The 15327-nt window shown below is 40.9% G+C and overlaps 1 protein-coding gene across 2 annotated transcripts in view; it reads right to left on the bottom strand.

The window, feature by feature from the left end:
- The window catches only part of LOC122560669 (netrin-3-like), a 180655-nt gene that overhangs the window by 92910 nt on the left and 72418 nt on the right, over positions 1-15327 (bottom strand). For both annotated transcript variants that reach the window (XM_043711558.1, XM_043711559.1), the window contains exon 3: positions 1786-1974. In XM_043711558.1, coding sequence (XP_043567493.1) covers positions 1786-1974 — 189 coding nt within the window. The remainder of the gene's footprint in view (positions 1-1785; positions 1975-15327) is intronic.

Raw genomic sequence — 15327 nt, 5'->3', positions numbered from 1 at the left:
GGATGAATTTACTTTTGCAGATTTGTATTTGCAGATACATTACATTTTGTCCAAAAAGCACACAATCTGTGGACAGTCAGTCAATGTTGCATTTTATAAATTCCTACTTTGGAAATAAAACCAATCTGACTCCAGTTTGAGATACAAACAGACTCAAAACATGGCCTCACACTTAAAATGTATTGTCTCACCTGAGGTGTCACCTTTATTCTGATAAAACCTGAAGTTATCTCAGGGCAGTGACTTGAAAGAAATTCTGGGATTTACATGTTAACCAACTGAAACATGCACCTCCATTTTAACTGATTAAAGACTTAATTGTCATTCAGGTTTGTTCAATACATTCACTAGCTTTGACCTTTTACTTATAAATTCTGTGTCTGATGTATTGCCTCTCACCAGCTGCCTGAGGGAGGAACAGTGGCTCTGAAAACTTACGGTTTCAGATAAACCTGTTCAACTATAATCCGGTGTCGTATGTCTTTTGACTTTGTCCACCCCAGTCCAACACCAGCACCTCCACATCAGAAGAACAATGACATTGAATATAAACTGTAAACCTAACCTTGTTAACTGAGCTTCTTTCTGAGTAGAATAATCTATGTATGACTGGACTGTTGTGATATGTTCAAATTATAACACTTTAGATTGTTGATCAATAACATAGGAGCAATAATTTATATTTCTAATTATACTTTGTGTCTAACTTTACTCACAATGATTAATAACTAGGAACTAATTGATCCCCAGTGTCTCTACTGTGCTCCTGTTTCGTTAGAATTGTCTTGTGTTATCGTTAACACAATTTGGAATTGAATGCCAGGCAATTAAATGGTAAGAAATAATCCAGGCCTGGTAAATTTATGCATTTTGTCCCAATATTCAAATGTATGCTTTTCAGAGTTGAGCTAAGGGTTGCCAGGGTGGAACTAATACAGAATTATATTTTATGTAGTTTAATCCCTACAATGTGGAAACAAGCCATTTAGCCCAATAAGTCCACACTGATCCTCCGAAGAATAACCCACCTAGAACCATTCTCCTTCTACTCGACATTTCCCCTGACTAATGCACCTAACCTACACATCTCTGAACACTCGGAGCAATTTAGCATGGCCAATTCACCTAATCTGCACAGCTTTGGATTGTGGGAACAAACTGGAGCACCCAGAAGAAACCCACACAGACACTGGGAGAATGTACAAGCTCCACAGACAGTCACGTGAGGCTGGAGGTGAGCCTGGGTTCCTGGCACTGTGAGACAGCAGTGCTAACCACTGAGCTACTGTGCCGCCTTTGGTGTTAGTTCATAGCATGGGGCTGATTATGGACTCAAACTGCAAATGGATCTGTCCCTTCCCGTATGTAGCCTCACAAAATAGTAGCCCATAATGTCACAAAATAGTCTTTACTGGTCTGTTTGCAGCCAGCACCAAAGAAGCCGAGACAAACATTGCACTGTGTATTGTATTCTGACATTTTCATCAGTTGGAGAACATCACCCCCAACCTTTTGAGTCTTCTTACCAGTTTGCTACAGAGCTTTGTCCAGAAACCATTATATTCTGTGTGATTTCTTGAAACCACATACCATAATTAAATCTGAATTAATATAATTTCAGATTGAAAATTAATCTTTCAATCTAATTCTGTTTGCGTATGTGTCCACCTGTTAATCTGCTTGTTGGTGTATTTGAGTTCCTCTTATCTATATGTTCATTATTATCCATTCACGTATGTACATGCCCACATGAAAGTGTTCTGGACATTGGGAAGTCTGACAAACCTCTGCATGCCTTTCGGTGAGTAATGACTTTGGTGAGGTCTCGATAAAATCCTTCCTTGCAGTAGTGGCAATGTCGACCTGCAGTGTTGTGCCGACAATTTAAGCAAACGCCTCCACTCTTTCGTCCAGAGAGTTTGTATAGTTCCATGTTGAATCGGCACCTTCGGGCATGTAGGTTGCAGCTACAAGCTAAAGAAAACAGAATAAGACTCATGTCAAATCCCATTGAAGCAATGCAGCATGATTTAGACTTTGACCAAACTCCGAGCACAAGGCAATATACATCAACAGTATTGTAGAACAGGCAGCAATCCGATATTACACAAAATTACTCCCAATGTCTTTAACAAAAGAAAAATTGGAAATTCACAACTACTATCCCTTGCCTCAGGATGTTTTGAAGCAGACCACAGTCAAACACTTTAATGTATAAAAACTGCTGGAATGGAGGGAAACATGGCAGCCAATTTACAGACAGCAAGATACCTAAAAAAGTAATGTGATAAACTAGTAGGCTTTAGATATTTTAGTTGGGGGGTAAATATTGGTCAGAACAAATTTTAATTAAGAAATAAGTTCCATTTGATTCTGTAGATGTCAGATTGTTCTCATTTTGAGCAAGAGCCTGCCTCATACTATACATTAAAAATAACTAGTGTCCCTAGATGGCTTTTATTGGATATAGTATGTAAATGGTTATTTGTCATAGGTGTCAGTGTGGCCCAATGGGTAGCATTCCTGGCTGTGGTTCAGGAGGTTGTGAATTTCAACTGCATTGCAGTGACCCCCAACACAGAATCTAGGCTGACACACTCAAGTCAGTACAGAACACTGCACTGGTGAAGAGACAGTACTGAGTGGGCACTGCACTGGTGGAGAGACAGTACTGAGTGGACACTACACTGGTGGAGAGACAGTACTGAAAGAGTACTGCACTAGTGTTTGCTCTGTACTGAGGGTATATGGTACTATTGAAAGGGTAGTGTGAAAGAAGCACAGCACAAATGGAGGGGCAGTGTTGGGTGGACACTGCACTATCAAGGATATTATTGAGTGAGTGCTGCTTTGTCAGAGGTTCACTACCAAGGGAGCACTGTACTGTGTGTCTACAAACACAAAATTTATGCATGTTGTGTTTTGTGCCTATCTGTTTAATTTGAGGTAAAATATAACAGTGAAAGAAATCATGCGTTTTGCTCTGAATCCTGCTGAACAACTGAGGGTGTACTGTACTATGGAGGAGTCATCTGAAAGGAACAGTGTACTAAGTGGCAATGTTTGTTGTTGTGGGGTAATGAGGTACAGATTGTTTTAGTGCAAAGGTACTAGATGTTCACAAGTGCAGGCAGTGATAGAGCAATTTTGGCAACTGCAGATAGACTGTTAGCTTTCGTCTCACAGGAAGCTCTTAGGAATGTTGGAGTTTCAAAATGATTATACTTTAAACTGAAAATTTGATTCCAGGATTAGAAGGTAATTAATCAGCACTGCCACCTAAATACGAGGCCCATGTGATTCATGTTGCCATGGAAATGGACCTCAAGAGGGGAACAGGCTACAGTAAGCCATTATAGTGTTGGCATACAGGATTCCCTGACAATCTCCTGAAATTTACAGAAACTTAACCTGCAAGAATCTGGGAGAGAGAGGATAGTGAGATAGTGGCAGTCAGTCTCTATTGTTCACCGTGGAGAATGTAAGTGGGAGCTCATTGGAGATCCCAATTTCATGGGTACAAACTATCAGGAACTTAAAATAGCTTTCAACTGGTTCCTGGAGAATGAAGAGTCCACTTAAGGGACAAAGTAATTAGTTGCATTAGGAGTTAAATGAGGGATATTTTCTACAAGTTGGGGCAGCACGGTGGCTCAGTGGTTAGCACTGCTGCCTCAAAACATCAGGGACTGGGTTTGATTCCAGTCTCAGGTGACTGTTTGTGTGGAGTTCGCACATTCTCCCTGTGTCTGTGTGGGTTTCCTCTGGGTGCTCTGGTTTCTTCCCAGTTTCCCAATATGTGCAGGTTAAGTGAATTGGCCATGCTAAATTGCCCAAAGTGTTCAGGACTGTGTAGGTTAGTTGCATTAGTCAGGGGTAAATGCAGGGTAGGGGAATGAGTCTGCATGGGTTACTCTTCAGAGGGTCGGTGTGGACTTGGGCTAAATGGCCTGCTTCCACACAGTAGGGATTCTAAGATTTCTATGTTAGAGAACAAATTGCCAAATAAGTACTGTCAATATAATGTTGCTTTTAGTTTGTTTATTACAGTAAACATCATTAAAACTGAAATCTCACTGTATGACCTTTTCAGTTGATCATGAAGAATTCAAATATCTTTTTAAAAGTTATTGATCTGGATGAGTGTAATAACATTTGAGAGGGATAGTGTTGTGGAGTAGCCTAGAGTCAGATATAATACTCATGGAGTACTGCATTTTTGAAGGGGCAGTACTTTGGGAAGGCTGCATTATCAGAGTGGCTGTCTTTCAGATCAGATATTGGTCAAATGATGATTACGTTACCATATTGCACCTAAAAGATACCAATACTTGGGACTACATTATATATAGGTTGTATCTCTAACAACGTTCAAAATACACAGGGTCAGAATGTTAATTTCCACTCATAAGCCCCCAAAAGTCCATGAAAAGTTAATGATGAAGGTAACAAATTAGAGATAAAACAACCTTAGAAGAAGTAGGATCTGTGGAGAGCTACATCTCCATCTACAGATGGTATCTCTCCCATGTTCCTCCAGCTCCTCCAATGATGCCCTTTCTCCCACACCTACTACACCTCAAGAGACAAAATCTCTGACTTGGAGGAGTGGTAAGGGCAGGAGGTAGAAAACCTGTGATTGGATGAGCAAAAGCAGTGTCTCTGACTGGTCTTGCAACTCCCAGCATCAATAGGTTTGAAAGGAGGTGAGAAATGGCTAGTGCTCTTAAATAACCTGGATAAATTGGGATAAGGTTTGTGTTTGGGCTTAGATAAAGTAGCATTTTTTTTTTAAATTCAGCAGGATATACACCACACATCCAGGGCAACAATTGGCTTCTGTTTGGCATATAGACATATATCCGTAATGATATCCTCCAGAAATATCTTCAGGTGTTTAAGGGGATGGATTTTTTTGTGTAGAAGTGTGTGTTGGTAATTTGAAACTATAATTGTCGCTTGTACAAGATAGTTGTTTTCTTGTGCAAACTAAAACAAAACTGTGATTTATGGAAAATGATTGTTTTCCCTGTGGGTTGTGGCTTTACTTTTAATGATCACCATTGAAAACATTAATTCATTCTTTAATTTTGCACCAATGAGAGACCTGTAGTGAAATGTAACTTTGATATAATTAGGGTGTTGAAGGGTTCCAAACTATTGTCTCAATAAAGCATAGATGATCATGCGAGGAGGTACAGTAACTTAGCAGAAGTCACTGAAATGTGAAGTATTGTGAATCAGACCATTTGTTATCTGATGGTTAGCTTGGTCCTTCTGAATTAATTTGTGCATGTTTCCCCCTGTTGCACAGTTAGAACTTCGCAAGTCAATATCCTCACCTGTTTCTCAGCATGCCCTTTAACCAGAAAAAAAGGGGAAACTGTGGTTAAAAAAAATCTTGAAATTGGCAGAACAAAATCAATGAATACTATTGGTATTTGTGCTGTTTTTTCTATTTGAAGACAGAAGTTCCACATAAATGCAGAAGGTTCTATTGCTCTGTGAGTGCATCACCCAATAAAGAAGACAGTGTGAATGAAAAAGGAGCACCAAAATTCAAAAGAAATCCCTATGAAAACAAAAGTGGCCTTTAAGAAAATTGCAAGAGGAACCATTTGGGGTAAAGAAACATTTAGGCCCCTTCTGCAAAATATACTGTTCAATATAGTACTCAGTATACTGATCAATATACTGATTAACATATTATTCAATATAGTGCTCAATATACTGATGAATATACTGATTAACATATTATTCAATTTACTCTCTGATATATTGCTCAAGTATTGAATACATTGTTTATTATTCTACTCACTTCACTGCTCAAAGACAGCATGATAAACTGTGCAATATTCCTGCTGACTAAATTGTTTGATATGCAATAAAATGCTCAATATACTGCTAAATATAGAATTCGATATACCATCAGACATGCTTAATATACTGCCTAATGCACAGTATTGCTTGACGGATTTCTCATGACACTGCTCAATATTCTGTTTGACATACAGATAAATATACTATTCAGTATCCAGCTCAATATTTGGCTTAATACAGGTTGTATAAGATCTGAAAGGGTTAATTTGAAAACTGTCTTAAACAGTGCTCATATTAATGATGTAATATAGGCCTGGTAGGAGAATACCACAAAGAAGAAATTGCCCTGGTTCGGAGGTCCAGGATGCTATTAAAAAACAGGACAGCCATTCTCAATGAAGGAAATTCATTGTTTAAAGGTCCTCTAGATACTGCTATGGTGTAATTGCTGGTTTTGAGTAGGGATTCCTTTTTTCAAAAAGGAAAGCCAAGAGATAAAATAACTTCCAAGTTGAAAGGAACTTTCAAACCTTAAGCCGTCATGAACAAAATCAAAGTCAATAGCCTTCAACCCATAGATTAATAACCTCCTAAACTCAAAACAGAATCCTTTCTGATGGAATAGTAAACCCCACCACCACCTCCCCTTCACCCCGCCCCACCTGTCCCACCCACCCCAGACTTGAATCTGTGAACTCAAATTGGGTGGAAATTGTTTGGTGGTCAATATAATTGCATTCACAAATGTACAAACATGCAGAATAATTTGCTTTACTCAATGTTCAATATGCTGTATATATGTAGCATATAATACTACTCAATATACTGCTCCATGTATCGTCATTATATTGCTCCATGTATCATTGAATGTACCTCTCAATATATTGACTCCTTCCACAACTCAGCATACTGCCCAATATACAACTTGATGTACTTCCCAATATACTGCTCAATATGTACTTAATATGGAGCTCAAACTACTACTCATTATGTTGTTCAATGCATCACTTAATGAATTGCTCAATATACTTCTTCATATACTGCTTGAAATATTGCTCAAAATGCTGGTCATATACTACCTAATATACTGTTCAAAACACTGCGCATAACATTTTATCAATGTAAGTCTTGGTGAACTACTTAATGTACTCCATGATATATTGCATGATATTTTGCTCAATGTCTCACCAAATATATTACTCAACACACTGTTCCAAAATAACAAAAAACAAAGAACTGCATTTGCTGGGAGTTAGAAATGAAACTGAAATTTCCAGAGAAACTTGACAGCTCTGGCAGCATCTGTGGAGAGAAAGCAGACTTAACATTCCGAGTTCAGTGACCTTTTTAACCTGAAGGAGGATCTCTGGACCTGAAGCAGGGTAGCACGGTGGCTCAGTGGTTAGTACTGCTGCCTCACAGCACCAGGGTCCTGGGTTTGATTTCCACCTGTCTGTGTGGAGTTTGCACAGTCTCCCTGTGTCTGCGTGGGTTTGCTCCGGTTTCCTCCCACAATCCAAAGATGTGCAGGTCAGGTGAATTGGCCATGCTAAATTGCCCACAGTGTTAGGTGCGTTAGGGGTAAATATAGGGTAGGGGAGTGGATTTCTCTTCGGAGAGGCGGTGTGGACTTGTTGGGCTGAAGGGCCTGTTTCCACACTGTAGAGAATCTAATCTAAATCTAAACGTTAACTCAGCTTTCTCTCCGCAGATGCTGCCAGTCTTGCTGAGTTTCTCCAGCAATTTCTGTTTTTGACACTGTTCAATATACTTTTCAAACACAGCTCAAAATTCTACTTTGATACATACTTGATACATTGCTTAAAGTACAGCTTGATACATTACTCAATATACTGCTCCATATTTTGTTCAATATATCGTTCAACATACTGCTTGATATAATGTTCAATATACAGCTCAATATACTGCCCATTTAACTCTCAATGTATTGCCCGATATACTGCTGTGTGTACTACTCAACATATTGCTGCATGTACTGCTTGATAGAATACTCCATGTAATGCTCGTTATTCTGTTCAGTATTCTGCTTCAAATATTGTTTAATATATTGTCCAATATACTGCTTAATAGACTATTTAATATATTGCTCAATCTCAAACACACCAATTTAGTGATTGTTTCGAGGAAACTGAATCATTCTGCCTGCCAATCATTGCTTCCCAAGCTTGTCATGACCTTAACGCAATCAGAGGAACTGTGCTGAAACTCAATGCTTTCGTTCTAATCTGTTCAACAGATGTTGCTGCTCCTCATTCTGGGGAAAACACTCCATCGGTGACATACTGAGCATGTGCAGTTTGGGTCAACAGCACAGACACGCATGGAGTAAGGAATGAATGTAGGGCTCAGGGTCATTGTTCAGAAATTACATCCAGATGTTTTGTTTGGAATCCAGCTTCGCTGCACCAGCTTTGGGCTGTAGACTACACAGGGGCCAGAACCCATACTGACAGAACTAATCGACTCCTGATTTCAGTTATTGGAGCTCACACAATTCCGACAATTCCAGCTGCAGTCAGAGCTGGAGAAGCTTCCAGAAAGAGTCTGAGACAGGCGGGGAAGAAATTAAAAGGAGGTGGCCAATTTGTCCAACAGAGTAGAGTCAAAACCCCTGTCCCAATCTGTGCTATGGGTTCATGATTAAAGTAATGATAATTGCATTCTGGAAATGAGACAAACTAACACAAATATGCAGCACACCTATTCTTGCTAGTGATCTAGTAATCATTTGCTATTGCATAATCTAGCATCTCTAGATTCCTAGCAATGGTATTGTGGAGGAGAATTTTTGTATGATGTTTTTTTCCAACCAAAATATTGAGGAAATAACCAGAGAACAGGCTATTCTAGATCAGGTACTGTGCAATCAGTAAAGATTGAATAACAATCTAATTGTATGGGATCTTTTGGGAAACAGTGTCCATAATATGATAAAATTCTTCAGCAAATGGAGATTGAATCTGAAATTAGGGTCCTGAATCTAATTAAAGGGAACAATTAGGGTATGGGTTACAAATTGGCAAGGCTGGATTTGGGAACCTTAACAAAAGGATTGATGGTTGATAGGTAATGGTTAATATTTAAACAAAGTGTGCATGAATTCCAACAATTATTTCATTCCTGTCTGGCACAAACATAGAAGAGAAGAGATGGTTCATCCATGGCTCACAAAAGAAATTATGGATAGGATTTGATCCATAGAGGAGACATGTAAAATTGCCAGGAAAAGGAGCAAGCCTGAGGATTGGAAACATTCCATTCTAATTCTAATTAGAATTCAGCAAAGTGGACAAATACATTTGATTAACAGGAGGAAAATATAGTATAAGAGTAAAAGTTTGCAGGGAAAACTGGTTGAAAACTCCTATAAATATGTGAAAAGAGAAAGATTAATAAAACATATTTGTAGATTCTTTACAGTCAGACAACAGGGAAATTATAACAGGGAGCAAAGACATGGCAGAAGAAGAGATTGCATGCTTTGGTTCTTGCTTCACAAAAAAGACAAAATAACCTCCCAGAAATGTTACAGGGCCAAGGTTCTCGTGAGAGGGAGGAACTGAAAGAAATCAGTGGTAGTAAAAAATTAGAGTGAGAGGGAATTAATGGAGTTTAAGGGTGACAAATCACCTCACCAGGACCAGATAATCTACACTCAGAGAACTGAAGGAAGTGGCTCGGGAAATATTGGATGGATTGGTGATCTATAGACTCTGGAGGAGTTCCTACAGTTTGGAGTATGATGAATGTAATTCCATAATTTAAAAAGGAAGGGAAAGAAGAAAATAGCATTTCAGACCAATTAGCCTAACATCAGTAGTTTGAAAATGTTAGAGTCTATTATAAAGATGTGGTAACATTTTATGTGGAAATTAACAGGATTGGACAAAGCCAGATTGAGTTTATGAAAGGAAGCTCATGTTTAATGAATCTACTTAAGTTTTTTGAAGATGCAATTAGTGGAATAGATCAGAGGAACCAGTGGATGTGGGATATTTGGATGTTCAGAGTACTTTTAATAAAATTTGAAAATTTGAGTTCAGAAACAGGGATGTCTTACTGTGAAAATTGAGCCTTTGTAAGACCACACCTGGAGTATTATGTATCATTTTACTCTCCCTCAGAAAGAATATAGAGGGAGTGCAATGAAGGTTCAGAAGGCTGATACCAGGGATGGCAGAACTGTCCTATGAGAAGAGATTGGTTCAATTGAATCCAGGTTCACTAGAATTGAGAAGGGTGAGAGGGGATCTGATTGAAATGTATAAAATTGCAACAAAGTTGGACAAACTAGATGAAAGGAAGATGTTTTCAGTGGTTATGGAGTCTAAAATTAGAGGTCACAGTCTTATGATGTGGGGTAGTTCCTTTAAAACAGAGATGAGGAAAATTGTCTTCACTTGAAGGGTAGTTATCTTAGAAATTCTCTACCACAAAAGGCTGTCGAGGCCAAGTCACCGAATATATTCAAGAAAGATAAATAAAAGTTTGGATTTTAAAAGCATCAAGGGTTATGGGGAGAAAGTGGGAATATGGCATCAAGAATCAACCATGATAATCTTGAACGGTGGAGCAGATCTGAATGACAGAATGACTAACTCCTCCTCCTATGTTTCTAGTGATCCAGCAATTGTTACAACATGATGATCCATTGATCTCCATTGCCCAGTACTTTAGTAAGAGTTGCTGCCTGCTGAGCCTCTGATCCTTGCTGTCCAGTGATCCAGCAATCACTTTTGCCTAATAATCTTTTAAGCTGTTAATTGCTGCTGACCTATGATTCAGTGATCACTGTTTCCAGTCTGTCCAGTGATGACCATATCCAGTGGTCCAGCAAGCATTGTGCCCATCGTGACCAGAGATTGCTGCTGCCTGCAGATCCAGTATGACTGCTATCCAGTGATTAGCAATCCCTACTATAAATGATTCAAAGCAGGAAGGCATTATTTGACCCATCAAGTAAATGTTAGCTCTCTTTAGATTATTCCGGTCAGTCCATTCCCTTGATTTAATACCATAATCCTGCACATTTATTTACCTCAAGGTCCTATCCAACTTCCTTCCAAATTATGGATTGTCTCTATGACCACCAACCTCCTTGTCAGTGAGTTCTAGGTCGCAGATGTTCTCGACTGGCAATTTGGGGCAGACAATAAATGCTGGGTGCTCATATGTTATGACTGAAAACAAAAAGTATTGCCATCTTCAAAGACATTGGGAAATGCCAATGGGTATGTTACTATCTATGAGTGTGTTACTCTGAAAGAACATGAGAACAGAAGACATAAGAATGAACCATGCTATGCTCCACGGTTTGATGTTACCATGGTTTCTCCCTCAAGTCCATATTTCCATCTATTCACTACTTACCTTCATTCTTTGATTTCTCCGGAAATCTGTCTATTTCAGACTTGAATATAATATATAATAGAGCATTCGCAACCCTTTGGAGTACAGAATTCCATAGATTTTACAGCCATTTGAGTGAATAAATATTTCCTGATTTCATTCCGAGACTCTGTTTTTGGGTTTTAAATTCCTTGAGCAGTGGAAACGACTTCTCAGTATCTATCCTGCGAGGTTTCTTCAGAATCTCCTATGTTTCAATGAAATGACTTCTCATGATTGTAAAGGCCAAAGTTTTTAAACCCAATTTAAGTAAATTCACTTCATGGGAAAATAACCCCATTACAGGAGTCAATTGAGTGAACCTTTGCTGCATTACCTCCAACACAAGTAAATCACTCGTATGAAGACCAAGTCTGATTTCTCCTCCAACGTGAGAAGGTATTTGTAGATCTCTGTGATTGTGTTACTTTCTGTCTGCATGTTATTCCACTGGGTGGATTGGCCATGGGAAGTGCAGGGTTGCAGGGATAGAGTAGGATGCTGTTCAGAGGGTCGATGTGTGGTCGAATGGCCTATCTCTCTTTTAGGCTTTCTGAAAAAATAAGCCCCTTCCAAATTATTCCACTTCTCCTTCTTCTTTCCTTTCTAGCCTCAGCCTTTACTGCAGTCCTTCCCAAACAGCATCAAACTGACCATACATTCTAATCAACAGCAGGACTTCTGCATTTCTCTGATTAAAGAGCTTCTTAGTGGCTGAGACATGTCCCCTTCTACTTCCTCATAAACGTCAGGATTCCAATCTTTGCCACTGTACCAAATTCTGCCAGAGTCTCTGGGATGAGTGAGTGACGCTCATATTTTCTGAGTCATTTTCAATGTTATCAACAGACCTGCAGATAACAAGTTTGCAGACTGACCTTAAAATCCCTTCTCTGTCAGAGGATGGCTTTACGAGTTCCTAATCATAGGATTGGACAAAACAACGGCACGGTGGCTCAGTGGTTAGCACTGCTGCCTCACATCACCAGGGACCTGGGTTCAATTCCTGCCTCGGGTAACTGTCTGTGTGGAGTTTGCACATTCTCCCCGTGTCTGCGTGGGTTTCCTCCGGGTATTCCAGTTTCCTTCCACAGTCCAAAGATGTGCAAGTTAGGTGAATTGGCCATGCTAAATTGTCCATTGTGTTAGGTTCATTTGTTAGGGGTAAATACAGGGTAGGGGAATGGGTGTGGGTGGGTTACTGTTCAAAGGGTCAGTATGGAGTTGTTGGGCCGAAGGGCCTGTTTCCATACTGTAGGGAATCCAATCTAAAAAAACAACAGCAACAGTCCCAGGTCTGTTGGACTCCACTTGTTCCTCAATAAGGGTATTGGTTGGTTACAGAGAGAACATGCTTGGATCTCCAACAGCTGAACAAGAGTGAGGGCTGGAGATTAGAGTTGAGAGTGTGGTGCTGGAAAAGCACAGCAGGTATGGAGGAGCTCAGAGGAGCAGGAGAATTGATGCTTCAGGCAAAAGCCCTTTGATTGTCTTGCTTCTCGGCTGCTGCCTGACCTGCTGTGCTTTTCCAGCACCACACTCTCATTTCAAACAGCTGGAGCTGGGTGGCCCTCTGCTGGATGAATGTTCCCAAAGGGGCACACTCACACAGTAACTGGAGATAGTTACTCAAAAGACATGCACTGGCCAAGTAAGCTCATTTATAATGACTCGTGAATGGGAGGCTCAGGGGATTCCCAGTGTTAGGACAGAATTTGAAATATAAATGGAATGAAGGGTTTCATATATGCAATGAAGAGTACTGTGTGTGGAGCAGGAAGCAGGGGTAGAGAGTAGAGGGCGGTGGATTGAGAGCAGAGAACAGCTGATATGGAATGGAAGGCAGTGAATATAGAGTGAAGAATAGTGCATATGGAGTGGAGAGCTATGGATATGGAGTGAAGAGCAGTGAAAATGGAATGGAAAGTAGTGGATATGAAGTGGGCACTTGATATGGAGCAAAGCTGCTTTATTTGAAACAAAAAAAAATGAACTGTAGCTAAAGCAACAGTAACAACACAGATCTGAAGTCACTAATGAAGAGGGAAAGCAGTAATTAATTTCAGCAAAGCAAAGCTCTTTCAGTAGTGGTCACCCTGTAACAGTGCAATACTCTCCCTAAATACAGCATGCCCTTGATACAGCCACTACAACAGTGTGGCACATCCTTAATACCGTCGCTCCAACAGTGCGGTGCACCCTTGATACAGTCACTCCGACAGTGCAGCACATCCTCAGTACAATCGATCCGGCAGTGCGGTACGCCCTTGATACAGTCGCTCCAACAGTGCAGCGTGCCCTCAATACAGTTGCTCTGAGAGTCCAGCACATTCTCAATACAGTCACTCCAACACTGTGGTACATCCTCGATACAGTCACTCTCACAGTGCGGCATATCCTCGATACAGTCATTCCGACAATGCGGTACGGCCTTGGTACAGTCACTCCGACAGTATGGCACATCCTCGACACAGTGACTCAGACAGTGTGGTGTGCCCTTGATACAGTCACTCCCATAGTGTGGCGTGCCCTTGATACAGTCACTCTGACAGTGCGGCACATCCTCGATACAGTCACTCCAACAGTGTGGTACATCCTTGGTACAGACACTCCGACAGTGCGGTGCGCCCTCGATATAGTCACTCCGACAGTGTGGCACATTCTCGGTACAGTCGATCCAACAGGGAGGTGTGCCCTTGATACAGTCACTCTGCATGTGTGGTGTGCCCTCAACATAGTCACATGACAGTATGGCACATCCTTGATACAGTCGCTCCAAAAGTGTGTCACATCCTTGGTACAGTCGATTCAACATTGCGGTGTGCCCTTGATACAGTCACTCCAACAGTGTGGCACATCCTTGATATAGTCGCTCCAAGAATGCAGCATATCCTCAGTACAGTCGCTCTAACAGTGCAGTGCGCCCTCAATGCAGTCGCTCTAACAATGCTGTACATCCTCGATATAGTCGCTTCAACACTCCAGCACATTCTCGATATAGTCGCTCCAACAGTGTGATGCGTCCTCTATACAGTCGCTCCAACAGTGCAGCACATCCTCGATACAGTCGCACCAACAGTGCAGTGCACCCTTGATACAGTCACTCCAACAGTGTGGAGTGGCCTCTATACAGTCGCTCCAACAATGCAGCACATCCTCAATACAGTCACTCCAAAAGTGCGGCATGACCTCCATACAGTCACTCCAATTGTGCAGCACATCCTTGATATAGTCACTCCAACAGTGTGGCGCGCCTTTGATACAGTCACTCTGACAGTGTGGTGTGCCCTTGAGATCAGGGATGGTCAATGCAGAACTGATGCTGTTGTACTTAAATGCCACAGTATATGAAAAAGGCACATGAGCTTGTAGCGCAGTTTGAAACTGGCAGCTACAATGTTGCGGGCATACAAAGATGGGAAATAAATATCCAAGAATATGCATCCTATCAAAAGGACAGGCTGATGTGCAGAGAATTCAGGGTTGCCTTGTTCATAAGAAGTAACATTACACTGATAGTAAGACTTAATACAGGGTCAGAAGGTCTGCAGTCAATGTGGGTATAATTGAGGAACCACAAAGGAAAAAAGACCCTGATTGGAGTTATGTAAAGTCCTCATCTCCCCTCCCCCCACCTCCTCTCAGATCCAGCCCTCCAACTCGGCACTGCCTTCTTGAGCTATCCTATCTGTCCATCTTCCTTCTGCTCCAACCTCTGCTCTCCAGTCCACCTATTACCATCACCCCCTCACCTGCATCTACCTATCACCTTCCCAGCTACCTCACCCCCAGCTTCACCTCCCTCCTATTTATCTGTCAGCCCCCTTCCCCTGCGTCCCATATTCCTGATGATGGGCTTATGCCTGAAACATTGATTCTCCTGCTCTTTGGATGCTGCCTGACCTGCTGCACTTTTCGAGCACTACACTTTTCAATCCTCCTCATGATAGTCAGGATGTGGAGCAGAAAATAAATCAGAAGGTGGAAAAGGCATGTAGGAAAGATACTATTACAATCATTATGTGGGACTTCAATAAGCAGGTGGATTGGGGAAATCATGTTGGTAGCAGATCCCAAGAAAAGGAACTTGTGGAATGT

Source organism: Chiloscyllium plagiosum, chromosome 21 (genome assembly GCF_004010195.1).
Source record: "Chiloscyllium plagiosum isolate BGI_BamShark_2017 chromosome 21, ASM401019v2, whole genome shotgun sequence".
NCBI classification, from domain to species: Eukaryota; Metazoa; Chordata; class Chondrichthyes; order Orectolobiformes; family Hemiscylliidae; genus Chiloscyllium; species Chiloscyllium plagiosum.
Note: the sequence above shows the minus strand (reverse complement) of the source record. Positions and strands in the feature narration are given on the sequence as shown.